We start from the raw sequence: 21,306 nt of genomic DNA, 5'->3' as shown, positions 1-21,306 counted from the left end.
GGGGATGAGTCACCTGGGATGAACAGCAGTTCAGTTTTGCTAGGATTGAGCTTTAACTGATGAGCAGTCATCCATGATGAAATTTCTGCCAGACATGCTGAGATCCGGTCAGAAGCTGTGGCATCTGAGGGTGGGAAAGAGAAGATAAGTTGTGTATCATCAGCATAGCAGTGGTAAGAGAACCCATGTGAGGAAATAACTTCCCCAAGAGAGTGAGTATACAGGGAGAAAAGAAGAGGACCAAGTACTGAGCCCTGTGGGACGCCAGTGGAGCAGATGTCACTCCCTTCCATGTTACCTGATATGAGCGTCCTTCCAGGTAGGAAGCAAACCATTCCCAAGCTGAGCCGCAAATCCCAAGACTCCTGAGGGTGGAATTGTGTTCTTGTTTTCTTCAAGTTCTCCGGTCTCTTCACAAAAGCATACCAGAAGAATGTAAAAGTATTGAATGAATGAATGAATGAATGAATGAATGATCGTGTATTCAGACATCCACTTGGTGTTTAAAGACACTTTAGAAAGCCCTTAGCTCTGTCTTTGTTTTATGTAGCACCATGGTCCTGGAGAAACGTTGTCTCATTTCACTGTGTAACAGCTATATATGGTTGAAATGAGAATAAAAGCTTATTGACTCTTGAAAATTCTAAAAATGGTAAATTCTGTACAAGTAAAAAAATAACAGAATGAAATCATGTATTCATAAACTTACTGGACATAGCACACACACATACTCTCTCACACACACACACACACACGCACACACCTTAAAAATGCTTTTGTGGATAGGTGTGTCAGTCTATTGATGATGGTTTAAGGGTTTGGATTTCAGACTGTAATCATAACTCATTGGGCAAATGACAGACTTTTAGCCTTGTTCTATTTATTCTGTGTGTTTCTAGTCTTTAATGACCAGGCTTTGGGTCTTGTTTTTGGATCTTGTTTTGCAGGAACTCTGTTTGGAGATACTCTTAAGTATCACTAGGGGGCGCCAGTTTCTATTTCACACTAATAGCGTTTGTCCCTCGAGGGATGAAAAAAAACAATCGGGAGTCTCCTGAGCTGCTGTGTTTGTTCGTGTTCAACTTTGTTAGCAGTTTAACGAAATGTAGCGCTAGTTTTTTTACTTCTAAACTTGTAAACATAACGCGTTATTCACACCGATGAAACCGTACGTTATTTTAAGGAGAAGTGTTTTTTTTTTGTATCCTCGCTGTGTAGCTGCTGTTGATGAAGCTCCTGCACCAGTTCGCCTTGTTAAAGTAACAATAAACTGATTTAAATCTCTTATTAGATTATGATACAATGGGGATTTGTTTGTGGATGATAGTTTTTCTTCTACACAACGCTAACAGAGCTCAAGGTAAGTGAATAAAGTCCACTTTGTTTGTATGGAGTTTAACTAAAATGTTTTACTTTATTGAGTCAGTTTTAGTTCACAACATCTATAAAAACAAAGCATTTTGGTCGTAAACAACTGCTGGGTACTTAATTATTAGGTTGTCTTTAATGTACAGACAACAATGAATTAAATGAATTCAGAACCTGTATATTAAGGTTATTTATAAGGCTGTTATAATAACAGCACAGAATGTTTTTGACTGATGTTAATGATTTGATGTAATGGTTATTAAAACCACACACTTATCTATAAATGGAAATGTTAACCCCTGCTTTCATGTAGTAAAAAAGAAAGAAAGAAAGATTCTATTTTACACAATAGTCACATTTTGGTTTTCACATAAAGCTCACTGTGAGTAATTTAATATTTGTCCCGTAACAGTTACTTTATGTAATAGTTATGGTGTGTTTTGACTGTGCTGTTTTGCCCGTTGAAGCCAGCTGTCCTGCTACAGTAAAGAGCTTTCATCACACTTCAACTTGCCTTACATCTGCTAGTCTGAGTCAGAACTCGGCATCTGTAAAGGACTGTGCTGTGGCACAATGGACAGCACAGAAATCGGATACAAAAGCTGCCTAAGTTTCAGGAAATGTCGTTCCACTGTGGTTCACAAAATCGGCACATTAAAAGTCATTTAATGCAGCAAACGTTTACTTAAATTTTAAGGGAACAAGTTTGACTGTTGGAGGTTGTGGTCTTCGGTCAGTATAAACTCACAAGAAAGAAATGACACATCTGGAAGGTTTACATCTGGCTTGTGTCTGTCAGGGTTAAAGTTTACCAAGAACCCAGCCAACCTCACCGTAACACAAGGTAACATGTTCCGTCTTGGCTGCGCTGTTGAGGGCCTAATCGAGCCAGAGATCTTGTGGATGAAGGATGGGGAAAAACTGTACAGCATGGACCAGATGTACATTACTATCGATACACATCACTGGGAGACATATCACAGGTAAGAGGACTACTGGTGTAAGTGTTCTGTTATATTTCTACACGGTTCACACTCCAGAGGAAGTTCAGACGTCTACAAAATTGTAATAAGATAACTATTCTTTGCTATACAAAAAAATGTAATAAAATGTCCATGGCTTTTATACTACAGTTTTAAAGTGAGATATAGTGTTTCTGATATAATTAAAACTAGTACTCTCTTTGCTTAGCAGCCTGTGTTTGAGTCTAGAGTCTAGTTTTTTCTTTCACAAAAGTTTCCAGGTTGATGTGTTATAGGTATGAATTGTAAACTTCAAACATTTGACACGGAACCATGACTAAGCTTTTAAAATTCATTTCACAGCAGCAGTATTATTTTAGCAAAGCTTTAGGGTTAACATTGATAGACTGCTTAAGAAGCCACAAACCCTTTTCTACGGGAATTATAGAATTAAAATAGCCTTTATGGTGCATATGCACGTGTTTGCTTTGGTTTATAGTTTCCTTTTTGGACATGTTTCAGGATTAGTGTAAGTTTTAATTTTTAGTTGACATAATAGAAGATACCATCTATCTAGCACCCTGAAGGTGAACTTCTGAAGAAACCTTTGAAAGATCAGTTCAGATACCTATTACAGACGGTTGTCTTATACATTAGGACTATTAAATATGCACAAATCTTGAATGAATACTTTGGTATGGTTGTGCTATATAAAGTACAAATGATATTTTTAATGTAGTGATTATCTTTTAAAAGTTGTCTAGCTGTGCAGTGGTTTATTCTGTACCTGATATAACCATGAACTGTAGCACATACTGATCATTCTGTGTGTATATTATCAGTGTGTGCAATTGCTCAAGTAGCACTTTTCTCTATTCTGACCTTGGTGTGGAAGTAACCTTATAAACCAATCCTTCTGACCACATGAGACAGCCCTCTGGGGTGACACTGGCATTGCTAAGCATATAATGTTGATGTTGTAAATAAATAATAGTTGTTTTTGCAGATTATTCTTCTGTTTAGAGCTAGTTGTTCCAGTTTGATATAGATAACCCCTTTGAAAACTGTTAAACTTTCTATCTAGATACTTTCTATTCTATCTGCCCTGCAGAAAAAGAGACCATAATAGTTTGTGCTGGTTGAATATTCATGCAAGCAGTGAGGATTTGTTGCTCTAGCAAGACAAAGTTTATTAAAAAGGGTTTGCAAATCAGTGAGCAATGCTATGCTGTTTGACCAGCAAAACCAACACCAACAGCATGAATCAACATTCATGATCATAGTGGTGTTCTTTTAATAGTATTGTTTTTTCCTATAATGTCCCAAGGAGGTGGTTATTTTGATTACCTAGACATAATAAAGATTCCCCACAATAATGTCATCAATTTGCTCACCTGCAGTTTCCACCTTCCAGCCCGTTCTCCACTATTCAGTCCCTCCGGTATTTTACAATTGTGCCATCCCTTTCCCTACCCCATCCCCAATCCTCTGCCAACACCAGTATATTTCTTGCTGGATTTCATATATTATCACTGTACTTGTGTTTTTCTGTCTGGTCTATGGCACTGGGCAGAATGGTATGTGACATTTATTCTGAGGTTTTCTATCAGTTGGCTTATAGTCTTTTTCAATTGGCTTTGATTTGCAGATTTTTTGGCGTTTGGATTTTTTGACTGGCGTTCTTAAACCTTTTTTTGTTGCAACATAAACACCAGACCAGAAAAAATCTTAGAAAAATGTGGGAGTGAAAAGGAGGTGCTGCTGCTTAATCAGCTTTACATAGCTTTTGCCCTGTTGAATCTGCAAATAAGAAATCACAGAGCCTAGGATTTTTGTCAGGAACATTTCCTCTCATGTATTAAAAAAAACAAAAACATATTTTTTATCCTGGACCATGAGGTGGAAAAGGGCATCACTTTTGATTAGTAAGCTGATGGAGTCATCCTCTTGGTATAGTTGACAGCCATGTGTTGAGCTGGTCGTGAGTAATGCACAGGCTGCCGGGAATGTGGGTATGTGTAGCAGATGCTGTCAGTTCTGCTAATCTTTTGCATCAGGGCTGACGTAGAGCTCGTTGCAGGTCTTTCAGATCCATCCCAGGCCAAGTTCTGAATAAAATACTGAGGAAAAAAGCATCTATTTTTAGTCAGTTCATTATAAAGATCTATGATATTTAATGGTATTTAAAGATCTGTTAATGTGGCTTCAAGTGTAAATGGTGAGACAGTATTTACACCTCACTTGATTAAAAATGTTGTAAACACACTGTATCTGTCATTCTGCATAAGTCAGGATGGACACAGTTTCATTGTACTATTTTTTTGTACAGCAATATAATAATGTGTTCTTACTAAATATTTTTTAGTGTAAAATCAGTCCAGCAGCAGGATGCTGGGAAATACTGGTGTGAGGTTGAACATCATGGCACCGTCATCTCCTCTGAGCCAGCCTGGATCACAGTGGAAGGTAAATCAATACCTCTGGTCTGTTCTCTCTCTAGCTACACATGCTCAGATAATTACTGCTGTTAGATGATACTGAAAAGCTATAATACAAAGAGCTGTATTCTATAAAGAGACCGGACATTAGAGTGCTTTGCTATAAGTTATCACTCAGAAATATGCCAAGAAAGCAGTTGTTTTTTTCCTCCTGGTACCAAAGGACAGATGAATCAGTCGAGATATGGATTGGTATGAATGACAATTTCCTTGGGCTTTAAAATAAATAAATGACATCTCTAGAACCTTTGATCTTCCAGAATCTCATTTTAGCAATCTTTTTTCCAGTGATCATATCCCAACATAATTTTGTTTTCTTCTTGTAGGATTGATATCTGTCAAGGTAAATGGAGATTGTTTTGAGTTTGACTTTAACACTAGACATCAGTTAACTGTATATTATCAGTATAGTTATTCGCAATGCACTGAAATTTCAGACATTCAAAATCTTTGGTTTGAAATGGTCAAGAACATCACTTACATTTTTTCCCAGAAGAGAAAAAAGTAAAAGTTACAACAACAAAGTGTCAAATTCAACATCATAACGAATAGTTGGAGCTTAAATACAATGTTTCCTTGGTTCAGTTGTGCCAGTCAGCATCTACACGCTCAAACAGTTTGAACAGCACAAGGTTAAGCATTTTACTGTTTCTATAAAGGGTATAAACAAGAGATTGTAAAACATCTGTATAGCAAATCTGCTGTGTCATAGTTTTTTTTTTCTTTTTTTTCCACTGCTTACTATTTCTAATAGCTTGTATGACTGATGTTTATTTATCGTATCTTTTCATTTCTATGTTCTATTGTTCTGCATTTTGTCAAGATGCCTTATAATTCTTATGTCCGTTCTTGCTCTTCAGGTGTTCCCCACTTTACATTAGAGCCCCAGGATATTGCTACATTTCCTGGTGCTTCCTTTAACCTTACTTGTGAAGCTGTTGGGCCTCCTGAGCCAGTGCAGTTGCTTTGGTGGCTGGGTGGAGTACAAGAAGGAGATTTCAGGCCTTCCCCATCTGTGCTCATTGTAGAAGGTAACTCCCTGGTATCCTGAGAAACATATATATATAATGTGAGGCTCAATTTTAAATAGTGTGAAATAATTATATATCTACATTCTTGGTATATAAAAGACTCATTGCTGACACAACATGATGACTAACTCATAGCAGGTGAAGGTTTAATAGGTCTGTTTGTATTGTAAAGATTGTAAGTCAAAGGTAAGGCTGCTTTAAAAAAAAAAAAACAACCTACGTAGGTTTTGTGAACCATGGCAGTACACTGTACTGTTCTTTAGTCTACTGAAGAGAACAAGGCGGTCTTCTTTTATTATTGTAAAGATATGTATTGCTGTACACTCCCAGCTCATCCCAGTTTTCTCTATGGCTTCTCTTTTTTAAGCTAAATGTCATGAGGTGTGTTTGAAACTTCACATTATGGCCTACTCAGACAATATGTGCAGGCAGGAAGGCATCTAATCATGTCCAAATAGATACCTTTATCTAGCAGCTGGATTTGAGTTGACGGTAATTGTGACCAAAACGGAGAAAACTCAACCCCATGTCAAATGTCTACACACTAGGTATGGTATCACCTTTGAATTAATGACGTTATGAGATCACAGAAAACTAAAATATAATCCCATATTTTGCTGAAACTTGTACACCACTTTGTGGACAATTTGGGATTTCTTTCCATCAAACCAGAACACTTGTTTAGAGGAGGTGGTTGTGTAGCAGTGTTGCCATATTTGATTGCAGATTTCTCACCCAGGAGATAACAGCAAAGAGTGCAGTAAAGATTTGCAATACGACACAGTTTGTCTGAGAGACAGAGAACAAGGTGTTAGGCTACTCCTATTTTATCTGACTGGTCTGATGGCTGTAGGTTATTGGGTATGGATCAAAGCAATTTTGATGTGAAGAAGGCAGACTGCGAGATTGAGTGTTAGATGTTGATTATTCTCAATGAGGGTGGATGGCCAGTGTACTTCCACCAAAAGGCCTGGTAAATTGTGCTTCTAAGATAAAAACATAAATATTCATATCTTGTATCAATAACATTATATGAATAGTGAGAACTCCACATAACACATCATTTGAATACTATTTGTCTCGCGTTGTTAGCACCCACAAGCATACAATTGTCTTATTTTTGTCCTGTGTATCCTATGCTCCTGTGCACTGGCTCCAGCATCAGCAATAAAAGTGTGAAATAAGAGCACACTGGTGAGAGGAAGTAATCTGTGTACACCTCAATGGTATTTGTAATTGTTACATAATCATTGACGATCCTTTGGATGATCTAGTCTAACAGACTTTCTAGGTTTACTGAACAATATTTTGGCAACTTTGTGATATGAGATTTTCTACTTTTTCAGTCTTTGACACTTTGGTTATCTTTACCATAAACTAACTTAAGCAACAAGCTATCAAGGCAGCTCACAGTAGGGACATCATTGGTGAAGATGTGGTAATATTTCAGTAAAATATGCAAGAAATCTAACTATTAATTCATGTAAATCTGCCCTTTATAAACGTGCCACATTTATTGTTATGGCTTCATTTAGTGGACAATTTAGAAATGTCTTTCAGCCTACAGCACGTGTCTTTAGACTGTGTAGGGAATCCGGGACACCTAGAGGAAACCTCTAAGTCTTCTATGACGCTTGTTGCAACCCAGTCTAGGGTTGAGCTGCACAGAGTTATAGCTCGGGATTCAGTGAGTTAATACCTTTATATATCGGCGAAAAATAGACACAAAATTGAATTTCTGGGTAAGGGTATTGGTATATTTTTGGGAATAAATAATATATACAAACAACGGTACAAAGGTTTCTCTTCAGGTTGGGCCCAATCCAAAATAATAAACAAAACTTCTAATAGTCTATTCTTACCTAAAAGCAAAGAAAATAAAAAATACAGTGGGACTTCTCTGACTCCCTACCAAAAAACACACAGGGGAAAAAGGAACCCGCTCCCAAAGAAAAAAGGGCAGCCACACCCCTACTGTCAGTGAAACCGTAAGCAATGTTTACAGATATACAAAGAGTGAACCACAGCAACAAATCCAAGGGAAAACCGAGCTCAGAATCGGAAACAGGCAGAAGTCAAAACCAGAACAGGAACAGACATGTACAGAACACAATACAGTTCACAAAATCACGGGTTGTAACCCCCTGAGGTCAAGCATGATACTGTTTCAACAGGTTAATGTGACACACGCGGGTACTACGTCTACGATAAGGTCTACTGAGAACATAGTTAGTGGGACTCAACTTTTTCTTCACCTCATAAGGTCCAGCAAACCGGGTCTGGAGAGAGAATCCAGGCACCGATAATAGTGAAATGAGCAAGAGACAGCCTTACGGTCATACCGCTCAATCATAGCCGCTTGTGAAGCGCTCAATGCAGCCCCTGCTCTTGCCAACTCTAAAGACTCACAAAGAAGGTCGAACATCCTTCACAATTGTTTTTCCCAAAGAGGGAGAAGACTTAGCCAACTGTTGTTCTTGCTGGGCTTTCAAGGGAACTCTCACAGAGTGACCAAACACAAGGTCCGACGGGCTAAAATCAAGAGGTTCTACCACTGCATCACATATAGCAAATAGTAAAAGAGGCACCACCTATCCCAATCCTTACTGGTTTCTACACAGAATGTGCGCAGCATGGTTTTAAAAGTTTGATGAAAGTGCTCCAAGGCACCTTGCAACTCTGGATGGTAAGCACTAGAAAGCTAGTGAGAAATCTGCAATGTGTGCATTACTTGTGAGAACAGCCGTGATGTGAAATTTGTCCCGCGATCAGTTTGTATACACATAGGGTGTCCAAATGTGTGAATTAATAAGGGCCTTAACCACTATTTTTGACTTATGCATAGGGAATGCTTCAGGGAAACAGATGGCAGCACACATTATAGTCAGAAGGTAAGAATTACCAGAACGGGTTGTTGGCAATGGACCACACAATCCAATATGATCCTTTCAGACGGGTCTGTGCTGACTATGATGGGTTTCAGGGGAGCAGGTGGAATAACCTGATTAGGTTTAGCCACTAAATGACATGTATGACAAGTCCTGCAATATTGTACATCACTCTTTATACCAGGCCAATAGAAATAATGCAAGATACGCTGATGAGTCTTATGCATCTCTGCATGTCCAGAACAAGGATGATCATGAGCTAAGTTGAGAACATAATTTCTCAGCGAACTGGGAACCACCACCTGGAATATTTCCAACCAATGATCATCAGAACTGGGAGGGGACCATTTCCTCATCAACACTCCATCTTCAACAAAATACCTGGTCTGACACTCATCACATCAGAATGATTATAGACAGACTCAAAACACTGTCCTAACAAAGGGTCGGTGCTGAGCAGCCACTAACTGATCACGAGACATGTGCAAATCTTCCTCGGGGCCAGGATAGATATTTGTCTCATTTGTCACTTCGATGTTATCACTAACCTCTTTACAATGTTCCTCCTGAGATAGGAAGGATGTTGACAAATCAACTACGTCACCGAATTTATTTTGTTGGCTGCACATCAAGACACAAACAGGGAACAGAGAAGGGTGCTGGTCACTAGCATGAGAATTAACAGTCACAAGTTTGGAAACTACTTCAGGAAAGAAGAAAACCCTATTTCCAGCTATGTCATTACCTAGAATGACTGAAACTCCTGCAACTGGTAGCTCTAAGCACACAGCTACCTTAACCAGCCTAGAGAAATTCTCAGTTTTCAATTATACATGATGTAATGGCACACAAATTACCTCCATACTAATTTCTTGAATTAAGACATTGCTACCTGCATAAGAGGCTTCAGAGTACTTTTCAACAGACATGTGGCTCCAAACCAGTATCTCTCCATACTCTTATATACTGTTTTACTTGGTCATTACCTAAGGAGACATAACCTGAACCTACAAAAGATCTAAACATTGGCTCAAGTAGGCAGTGACTCTGAGATGCTTTTTGAAATCGATACTGCAACCTTTTTAATCTCTGCCTGCTGCTTAGTTTGCCTCCGCTTTAACATGGGACAGTTGGCAATGATATGCCAGCTCATGACAATAGAAACAGATACGAGACCCAGCTGAGGAATTAGCCATGGTTCCAGTTTTATTTGTGGGCTTAAAGGAACATGCAGATGCATCTTTGCGCGATGAGGGTGGACTACACACAACCTTATGAGTTAATACGAACTCATCCGAGAATATAGCAGCTTTAGACATTGTTTCGTTTTTCTTTTTGTTTAAATGCACCACCAAACTATTCTGGCAGACATGACTTAAATTCTTCCAGCAATATCAACTCTTTAAGCTGGTCAAAATCTCTTACCCCACTAGCTGAACACCATTTATCGAGCAGCGTGGCTTTTTCACGTGCAAATTCAACATAAGTCTGATGAGGAGACTTAACAGTGTTCCTAAAATTTTTTCCTTTATGCTTCCGGCACACGCTCATATGCACGGAGCACTGAAGCTTTAACAGTCTCATAATTCAAACTCTGCTCAAGAGTGAGGGCAGAACATGCTTCCTGTGCCTTTCCTGATAGTTTACATTGCAGCAACAATGTCCATCAACTTTCTGCCCAGTTCAATGTAGTGGCTATTCTCTCTGTAACTGCAAAGTAAGCATCAACTTCATCTTCATGGAATACGGGCACTAAACCAACGTGTCTGGGCACACGGGATTACTGATGAGGACTCGGCTGGAACAGGCGGTGACCTGGAGCATTCAGCGGCAATGGGAGACGGGGAGGTTGGTGTTGAGGAACTGAACTACCGCCGCTGAACTGCCAGGTCGAGATTTTTCCCTTCAATATCCAACTATAGTTCACGAACACTTGAGCTGCGTTTTGTACTCTTTGGTACAATTCTTTTGCACTTTGTGCATAATTCATACGTTGGCTTCAGTCATACTGAGTCATACTGAGTCATACAGTCAGGTGTAGGTCACTACAGGTAAGCGGCAATATGTTTAACATGCATCTCGGCTGTTTTGATTCACACGTGCTGGATTTGCACTTGGTCAAACTAAATTCAAGCAGAATAAATAATGCATGCAGACCACAGTTCAAATGTCACATGTATGGTTTTAGAGAAACATAAATAATATATTTAGTAGCTACCTGGCAGAACTCCCAGGATGGGATGTGATACTGTTATCACCATTGTAGGTTTAAACTTTAAGGAAACTAAGGAGGTGCCAGTAAATGGTAAACAGCACCATTGCATTTATTTTATTCCCTTCATTCTTCTGTAGCTCTTTGCCTGTCAGTGATTGTTAAAATATTCCAGCATCCTATATTTTCTGCTCCTACTTCCTTTCCTGCTGTGAAATGCATTACAGAAATCAATAGTGCCGAGACAACCTTTTCCTTTTTAGATGGTGATGAGGAGTGAGTGCATTACCATATGGGTTTTTCTTACATGTGTGGTGTAAGTCAGTATCTGTTCCATCATAACTGTACTTTGCCATTCCCACTTGAAGAGCATGTATGGTTCAGCAGATGTTTTAATCTTAGCTTTCAATATTGCTGCTTTTTATGGTTAAAGGGAAAAACAGATATAAATGAACATGCACACTCACTGTTCATCCTCTGGTTTCTCTAGGTGTGAATAAAAGCATAAAATTTTACTGTGAAGCCAAAAATGCCAGAGGCATTTCTGTCTCACGGACTGGCACTGTGTATATTAAAGGTAAGCTGTGCTTTATTCTTATCTAACACAAACTGAGAAACATAACTGAGAGCTGCTTAAAAAAAATGTACAGCTTATCAAGATTTAAAAATAAAACGCAGCAAATATTGTAGAAGAATTTGAAGTAGATCACCCCTACAATGCTTGCAGCTGGAATCACCAGGTATGACTACATGTATAATGCAGATAGATACAAATATCTATCTAGCAACATGTTATTGGCTAAAGTTATACAGTTATAAAGATATAGCATGTTTAATCAGGAAGACTACCATCTCCCCATAGCTTTCACTGACTAATGAACGATTCTTGCTCCAGTTAATGGTAGATGGGATGTTGGTTGTCGGCAGTTAGCAACAGCTAATACTGCCTCTAGGTTTCTGATCTGCTTTCTTGAATGCTTCAGATCCATGTTTTCAAAACTGGTTCATACTGATTTGATTCAGGAATTAAGTTTTTCTTTCTCTGTAACATACAGAGTTATATAACGAATATGAAAATCCAGTTTGCTCTCTTTTTGTGCATATACATACATTATTAAATAATAAATAATATAAAAGAAATCAAATATTGTTGTTACTTGTTGTAACAGTATAGAATGTGCAAAAAGGGATGTATAAAAGATGCAGAAGTGTTACATGTAGTAACTGTATTTGCAGTGTGTATATTGGTATTTCATTTTTTACTGTATATTAAAATTCAAGTGTGAACTACTTTGCCCTACACAGTTCCTCCTGATTGTCCTTCAAATATAAAAATTGTCCAGATGACAGACAATGTGACCCTCATATGGAGTCCAGGGTTCACTGGTTATTCTGACTTGTCCAGCTGCACCATTCAGGTACAAAACTTATCACTCAAAACCTTTCTTAGGATAGCTGTGCAGTAAACAGGTTTGTGCTCTCTCTCTCTCTGTATGTCTCTCTTTCTCTGTCTGTCTCTCTCTCTCTGTGCTGTTGCCTCATTTATAGTAGTATCTGTAAGGCAAATGAATGAAGTTCAAGTTCTACTAGCAGTCTGTCTCAGCAGGTATCATAGGTTCTGAAACTCCATGATAGAACAGGACTTTGGCATGCTGGTGTCATCTGTTACTTTGTGTTAGTATTATGTCATAGGTTTAGGGCGTGAATGTTGCAGAACCACAATTCTCAGACTAAAATAGGTCACGTTATGAAGTTCACTTGTTCAAAAGGTTATAATATAATTATAATGTATAATTACTTTTTTTAAATGATGCAATATTTAAGTATTTATTGAATGAATGAATGAACGTCCTCAATCTGTCTGTAGATGTATAAGAGCTCTGGGAGGAAGGTGACACTTCCTGAGCTGCAAGTTACAGTGCCTCCCTTCCAGCACACAGTTGGTGGACTCAGCAGTCACTCCAATTATAGCTTCAGAATCCGCTGTGTTAATGAGGTTGGGTCATCCCCCTTTTCTCCTTGGGTGGACTTTCAGACTGCAGAAGCAGGTATACACAACTCTTGATAAGAAATGATGAATCATCAGTGCACACTGAATTGTTTCCGATCATGTGTTTGCCAACAGTGTGTTTGTGTTTGCCAGTACTTACTGTAGCACAGATGTTAGAGAAGCAGAGAGGAAGGTTGAAAGGAATTTCAATTCTTAGGAATTCTTTAGGCCTCATATCTCTTCCAGTACTGACATAATATTTTAGCTTATTTTAATCCCAGCTACTGCAAAACAAATTACGAGATACTGCATTTTAGTAAATCATAAATGCATTGATCTAATTTTGGTTCATTAGACTGTGATTAGCCTTATGTAGTGAGCTGTTAGAGAGTAAATAAACAGCCTTCAGATGAAGCATAGCAGCTCTGTTTTTTTTTCCTTCTCAGCATTGGGCTCCAGGCCCCCGGCAGCTGCTGGGGGTCGGGGGTTGACAGAGCTGGCCTGGCTGGTTTGAGGAGCATTAGGGGTTTCTGTTGATCTTTATGTTTGTAAACTGGCAAGACTGGCCTCAGTCCAATGGATTCTTGCTGGTACAATGCACTATTGTGTGTGTCCCAAATCCATTTTAATGTTGGACTTATGCAGGGTTTGCGCTGCTGCCACCCACTGCTCATTACAGATATTACCTTTTTTGAAGGTTTAAAATGTTGATGTTGGGGATAGTTTAATCTTGAAGTATTTAAAGGATTATCTTTGATCACTATTGTCTATTTCTCTTATACAGTGCCCTTAGCAGCACCCAAGAACCTAACCTTTCACTTGACAGAGCAGCAGCTGTCCCTGAACTGGGCAGCACTTGAAGAAGAAGAGCTGAATGGACGACTGATGGCCTATAAGGTGCAATGGAATGTGGGAGGAGAGAGTCAGGTACTTTCATACTGAGTATTAGTAAAGGTACAGTAACTTAAAAGCACACTTGATGTAAGCTATATAAGAAATGGAATGTGTATTTTGTAGCCCTGTTTAATAGAGGTGTATGAAAAAAATACCTACTTTAAAATGTCCCAATGCCTGTATACCATATGTTTTCTTTTCCATCAGTCAGAGATGGTGACTATCATTTACTACACCTGCAATGAGGTGTGGCATGTAATTTAAGACAATTGGCAAATGCCCATATACAGAGTGACCTTATTTTTTTCTTACCTCATTTTATACAACTGAGCAATTAATTGTTAAGGGCCTTGCTCAGAGGCCCAGATAGATGACCCTGGGATTCGAGCTCGAAACCTTCCGATTGGTAGTTCAACACCTTAACCACTAGGCTACTGCATCCCCTCCTTTCACTACTGATAGTACTGTTTCAGAAAACCTTGACTAGTATTTGCTTAAGCTTCATGTATTAAAAACAGTTTATTAACTACACCTCACATTTTTTATTTTAAGGAGCCAATGCTATTTAAGGAAAACTTTGCTCATGTCTCTGGAGGTGCTCGCTTCTTCAATGCCACTTTTCAAGTATCTGCTTGTACAGTGGTAGGATGTGGGCCCTTGAGCAAGCCAGTTCTCATTATGCCAGCTTCAGGTAAACTTTATATTGTCCTCAATTTGTACACCGACCTCAATTTTCTGAGTGTCAACCCTTAAAAGCTTTGTAAATCCTGTAAAACTTTTTTTTGTCAGTACTGTTTGTGTGCTTTCTTGTTTAGGAACTGTTAAATGTTTTATAAGCCGTATGAAACTAACCCATAGATTTAATTTAATTATTTAAAATATTTAGAATGGCATGTAGAATAGTAAATTGGTCATGGTTTTAATTTACCATAAACAACTAATTAGCCAAGAATCCTAGCCTTTATCATTCTTTAGAAATACATACATTGTGTCCAAAGTAAATTGCAAACCACTGCTTGAACTCATGCTGAACTTTTCCCTAAGCATTTTCCTATGACATTAATAAGAAAGTTTAGATCTGATTGGTAAGATATATAACGTTGCATACTGTAAACGAATTTGACACAAACACTAATCCGTATAGCAAATCAATTAATAAAAGAAGAGTTCATGTAAAATCACAATTTTTGACATTACTTAATGTTTAACATTTAATGGTGGAATATGATTCTCTGTGGATTGTTATTTCAGCTGTTCAGGCTCAGTCTCAAAGAGGGCACATGTGGGTGGGTCTGCTCTTTGGACTGCTGGTGGCCACTGTTCTGGGACTTCTGCTAATAGTCCTGGTACACCGCAGAAGCAAAGAATCTCAGTTTGGGTAAGCTATCCTAGCTAGAAACAGACTAATTGTAAGCAAATGCAGCCAAAGACTGTGTCTGGCAGACATTAGAACCAAAGTGTTTTTGATTTTCTGAGAATTGTTATGCATATTAGAAAGAATTATATTTTTTCTAACAGATCTGCATTCAAGCCATCAGGGATGGAATCTGTGGTGTCCTTCACTGCAGCAAGATCCTTCAACAGGCAGGGCTTGGAGCTTCCAGAACACACATGTATGTGCTATTGACAGTACAATTGCCATTATAAACACAAACATTAATTGCTGAACTGTATGACTCAGTGTATGTGTTCATTTGAAGTATTGTGCTCCCTCTAGTGGATAGTTTGGGCATCAACGATGACTTGAAGACCAAACTGCAAGATGTCCTCATCCCAGAAAGGCTTCTCACCTTAGGGCACATGCTAGGAAAAGGTAAGCATTTTTATCATACCTGCACATCCATTTTAATACAAAGGAGTCTTTTTTGTACAGGGGAGCCTTGTTAGCTTAACAAGTCGGCAACAAAACATTCATTAGGCTGGAAAAATTTTGTGTATTCAAAACATTCTGTGCCCTTCACATGCCAGCCAAAACATAACATTGATTAGTCTACTATTTAAGTTATTATCAGTTAAGTGGTAAATCTGTTTCCATGTGCAGGGGAGTTTGGCTCAGTGCGAGAGGCCTTTCTTAAGATGGAGGACAGCTCTGTGCAGAAGGTGGCAGTGAAAGTACTGAAAAGTAACTAAGCATTTCTTTCATAATGACAGCAGGAAGCATAGCTTTCGTTTAGGCTACTTTTATTGTGCTTATTTGACTTTTTTTTATTTTTTGTTTAAAAGCTGATATAAACTCTTCAAGTGATATAGAGCAGTGCCTCAAAGAGGCTGCCTACATGAAGGATTTTCATCATCCCAACGTCATCCAGCTCATAGGTTGGTAAAAGAACTTTTTACAGATAGATTCTCTTTATTGGTTTGAGCTATTATATACTTTACAAAATATAGTGGAGAATATACAGTATATATATTCCCAGAAGAGTGGGGGTTATTATAACAGTAAAGGGGGGCTGAATCTGGAATAGGCACACATGGGTGTGTGGTGGTCAGACTTCCACAAGCATCTGGCTGTATAGTATATGTGGTTCAGTCATTTAAAAAATTTAATTCAACCAGTGAAATGTATAACTTTGACTTGTCTGACTATTCCATTGACTAGAAGGAAATTACAGCATGTGTCTCTTTCTGATAGGTGTGAGTCTACATAGACGACCCCAGCAAAAGTTACCTATCCCTATGGTGATCCTTCCCTTCATGAAACATGGTGATCTGCATACTTTCCTCCTTATGTCCCGTCTGGGGGACGAACCCTTTGTGAGTATCTCCTGGTGGCCATTTTAATAACAGCAATAAGACTGTAAATCAGAATTACATTAAAATCGTAATGTGTTTCATATGCATTTATGTTACAGGTTATATAATATATAAACTGACAGACATCTATAATCATTCATTCAGCTGATATGTTGATAAAATCTTTGCATTCATATTTCAGTATTTGCGGTGTGAATGGATTTGCATTGTTTGTCTTTTTGAATAGAAACACATTAAAATGCTTTAGTCTTTTTCTATGTCTGTCTTCTACAGACCCTTTCCCTACAAACACTTGTCCAGTTCATGTTGGATGTTGCTCGGGGAATGGAATATCTTGGCAGCAAAAATATCATCCATAGGGATTTAGCTGCTCGCAACTGCATGTGAGTCTGTTCATTAATTTGCTTTTAACCAGTTAGATAAAGCTTCCATGCATAGCTTCAGTATTCAGCAAAATATTTCAGATTTCAAATTGCGGCCTAACAAAGTAAATCTCATATTTGTTTCACTGATATGTTTTAGGTTGAATGAGAACATGACTGTATGTGTAGCAGACTTTGGTCTTTCTAAGAAGATCTACACTGGTGATTATTACAGGCAAGGGTCTGTCTCAAAGCTACCAGTGAAGTGGATTGCACTGGAAAGTTTGGCTGACAACATTTATACAACACAAAGTGATGTGGTAATATATCTGTCTATTTCTGAAGTGCCTTTTAATATGCTTGCATCAAAATAAATGTAGATATACCAAAATTGTGAATGATTAGTGTGTCTACCGTATTGTAAAGTCATCACATTCCAAGATAAACCCTGACAGTCTTGAGTAGGGATTTTATTGCTTTTAATGTAATTCAATTTACCTCACCACTTCTTCAGTCTGTGTGTTAACAATAATATATATCTAAGGTGAATATTTACAGTACAGTAATGTCAACAGAGAACATGTATTTATTATAAACTAACAGACTTAAGTAGCATTAAATCATTGATAACAATTATTGATAGTTAATTTTTTTATCCTGTTCAAAAGTTGTGATGTATCCAGAGCCTACAATATCTGGGGCAATTTAAAGTCTATTGGAGAATATTGTTTGCAACTATATTGTTTGTTTTACTCAGTGGGCTTTTGGAGTGACCATGTGGGAGATTATGGCTCGAGGACAGACTCCTTATCCTGGGGTGGAGAACTCAGAAGTCTATGAATACCTCATCAAAGGTGAAAGGCTCAAACAGCCACCTGACTCTCCAGATGAGATGTAAGTTTGAATCCATACTATTCTACATTGATTTTCTATGGCAGGTATCACACAATGAAATATGAAGGTGTTGTCCATGCATATAGTACTCATGGTCCAAGCAGATGGTTCATAAGAGTTAAAATGTACAGTATAGAGAGTGTGCTGGTCACATGATCACATTCATTCTTAGAGAGCTTGCTTACTGGGAAGTGATAATAGCTCTGGATCACAATGGTTATGCAGTTACAACCATGTTTAACAACAGTAAAAAAAAGCTCTTCAGTAACTTTGAAATGACACAAGCCCCTTGCCACAGAAATCTGCACTGCCCAAGAAAGAGGCTTCAGTAGTCTGACATTTTATCTGACTTTGGAGCTCTAAGTTTAGTTAAAATGACAACTTGGGTGCTGCTATTTATGTTACTGCTCATTATTTTTCAGTCATTCCTTCCGTCAGATTAATACATTTGTTTTGCAGCATTAAAAAAAATTATATATACACTCTGTGTGTGTGTATATATGTGTGTGTGTGTGTGTGTGTGTGTGTGTGTGTGTGTGTGTGTATGTATGTATATGTATGTGTATATATATATATTTATATATATATATATATATATATATATATATATATATATAGTTAGAGAGAGAGAGAAATGCACAATGTGTCAATGTTTGCATTGTTTTATTCAGAAATAAGAGCCTTTATTTCATTAATGTTGTTTAAAATATGCTGAGAAAATCAAATTGTAAAGCCATTATGCCAATGGAGCCTGAATCGATTCAAATCATGACTGAAGTCGAACATGAGGCCCGTAATAAATTAAAAATAAAATTTATTTAACAATAAAATAGTGTAGGATATGCATACATGCAAATACAATACATGTAATTTTAACTTGTACATGTAACATCTTTCACTGCAGCTTTTTTCTTTCTCCCCAATCAGCTATGAGATCATGCACAGCTGCTGGTCTCCTGTACCTAAGTGCCGTCCCAGTTTCCAACAACTGGTGGCTCAGTTAGAGGGTCTCTGTACTAAACTTTCTCCAGTGGCCACAAAGGAGCGAATGCTTTATGTGAACCTCAAAGAAGATAACGGGGAGCCAGATTCGGGGCTCGGGGCCACAGCCGATACGCCAAGCACCTATGAGCCACAGTGGGGTGTGCCGTGGCAATGTATAGATCTGGAAGAGAATGAAAAAGACTGGCTTGTAGTGTCCTCAGGAGCTGCGCTGGCTATCGGCGGTGACTATCGCTACATTATTGGCCCATGTGGGTCTACTGACATGGAGAGCAGACGGTCTGAGGATGGCCTATCGGAAGATAAAGACGATGGAGACGATGTTATCATAAATGTGTAATTATATATATATATACACACACACACAACCTTTTATCACTGAACCAATCACAGACTACTGTACACAAATACATGGAAAGCAGTAAAAGGCTGATGTATTAGCAAGTCCTGAAAAACTGAAGGAATTTGTGAGATGTGTATGATATATAGAACTCTATTTTATGGGGTAAAATAGACATTTACAATCAGCTAATGAAGTAGGCATAGTTTTCAAAAGTAGAAGATATAAATAAATGTTTACAAGCAAATGTGTTAAACAGAATAAGTTGGTTTATTAACTTTGTACTATGAGCACTGATTTACTGTATGTATAATGTTTCTCATTAAGGCTGATGTATTTCCACTGTCAGAAATCTCTTGCTTTTACTTTGTGATGAAAGAGTTTTTACAATGCCAGTATTGCAGAGTTTGTACATCACCACAGGATTGGTGATTTTCTGTATTGTACAAATGGTGTATGATGTAATAGTCCACATTACAGTATTCTGTATTAAGGGATATGAAGGTTATTTTAATGTTAAATTCTGCACCATTTGTTAAAGATGATCCATTATTTTAAGTGTCATTTATTATGGCAGAATAACTCAATTTTACATTTTCCTTTACTTCATTAGTTTAAATTTATGTTTGAATGTTTAGAAATTGTACCTTTTTAAAAGGGTAGGTCTGTCTTTTTTAAAATTAACATTCCTTGTCAGAAATGGATACGGCCATGTTATGTCATCATGCTGTCTAACTGTTTTTCTTGTTTAATTAGAGGACATTAGGGCAGAAAATGACAAAATACTTTTATTTCAACTATGACTGTATAAAGATCAAGCTTTGAATATGTAACAACGAAAGTGATATATAGACAACAAATATCAGAAAGCAATAAATAAATAACTTTCCCTAAACTATAATGTAAATACAGTCTAAATAATTCATTAAATGGACTAGACACTTTCTCCAGCTGACACACACACATCTTTCAGGTTCTTTTTGTTTAGTGTTTTATGGGAAAGTTTTTCAAAACAGTGTTACAATGGGGCTAGTATTGGGCTATCCTCAACTCAAGTGGAGCATGTTTATGTTCAACACAGTTATGATTTTGAAAAAAATAAATAAACATGAATTTTAAAGCAGTCTCAAAATTTTGAATATTTCTCACATTTGGTTGAATATTATGGACCAGAATTTTAAATAGGGCCATTTTACATCCTTTCTGAAAAATCCATTCTGGTTTAAACAGCTACCAAATGGCAGGTCAAGCTGATCAGGCTGTCAGACCACATTTGACAGCTAGTATTGTTTCAATTTTGAACAAATCCTTGTTTTTGAACAAATCTTTAAAAGAGGATAAATCATACTCATTCAATTCCATACATTTACATTTACAGCATTTGGCAGACGCCCTTATCCAGAGCGACGTACATAAGTGCTTAAATCTTTAACATTGAATACATTAATGCTGGCTCACTAGGTTACATACTTAAGATACCAAGTATCTTAACCCTAACCCATACACTGACTTCACTTAAGTTCTAGCCACTTGCATCTGTCTGCTTGACATTATTTTCTGTTTTGTATGTCACTGACGTTCGATGCATTGAAAGAATCTGCCTCTTACTGATGAGACTTGGTGTTGAGTCTGAACAAACTGGAACATGTGTAGGACAAACTGAAGGAACTAGTTTGTGAATATGATTGAAGTGGATCTTGTTTATGGACAAAATTAGCAAACATGTCATACAATTAGCTCAATGTAATTCTTACTGATTTAACGAGTAGAAGGGGGAACACGCAAGGTTTTATATCTGTACATGAATCATAATCCGAATTTATGAAAAAGTAACATATTTCATTATTAAAAATAAGCACTGAAATTTGGTTGCTGCAATGTCATGCTTTTTTTTTAATTTTAACTCAGCAGTAAAAATATAGGAAAAATAATTCTGCTTTTTGTCATTTGAGGTGAAATTGGTTGAAATGGAACAAATCCCAGCGAATCCTTTTGGTGAATGGAATCACAAGATTCGTTTCATCATCTTGGCATATGCCAAAAACTACAGAATAAGAAAGAAACCACCAAAACAGCATATATGGCACAATACAGAAGACTGAATCGTTTAA

At 37.6% G+C, this 21,306-nt stretch overlaps 1 protein-coding gene across 1 annotated transcript; it reads left to right on the top strand.

Annotated features, from left to right (window-relative positions):
• Positions 1–1,042: 1,042 nt before the first annotated feature.
• On the top strand, positions 1,043–20,318 carry tyro3 (TYRO3 protein tyrosine kinase). The gene is made up of 19 exons (XM_060879643.1): positions 1,043–1,360; positions 2,168–2,351; positions 4,696–4,796; positions 5,689–5,859; positions 11,450–11,536; positions 12,265–12,377; positions 12,827–13,007; positions 13,734–13,876; positions 14,396–14,534; positions 15,095–15,221; positions 15,362–15,456; positions 15,561–15,656; positions 15,885–15,965; positions 16,067–16,159; positions 16,476–16,597; positions 16,871–16,980; positions 17,120–17,279; positions 17,717–17,853; positions 18,781–20,318. Exons 1-19 carry the CDS (start codon positions 1,303–1,305, stop codon positions 19,193–19,195), a joined length of 2,613 nt encoding a protein of 870 aa, XP_060735626.1. The 5' UTR covers positions 1,043–1,302; the 3' UTR covers positions 19,196–20,318.
• Positions 20,319–21,306: the final 988 nt, after the last annotated feature.

Source organism: Tachysurus vachellii, chromosome 10, assembly GCF_030014155.1.
Source record: "Tachysurus vachellii isolate PV-2020 chromosome 10, HZAU_Pvac_v1, whole genome shotgun sequence".
NCBI classification, from domain to species: domain Eukaryota; kingdom Metazoa; phylum Chordata; class Actinopteri; order Siluriformes; family Bagridae; genus Tachysurus; species Tachysurus vachellii.
The sequence above is the reverse complement of the archived record's forward strand: the minus strand, read 5'-3'. Positions and strand labels throughout refer to the sequence as shown.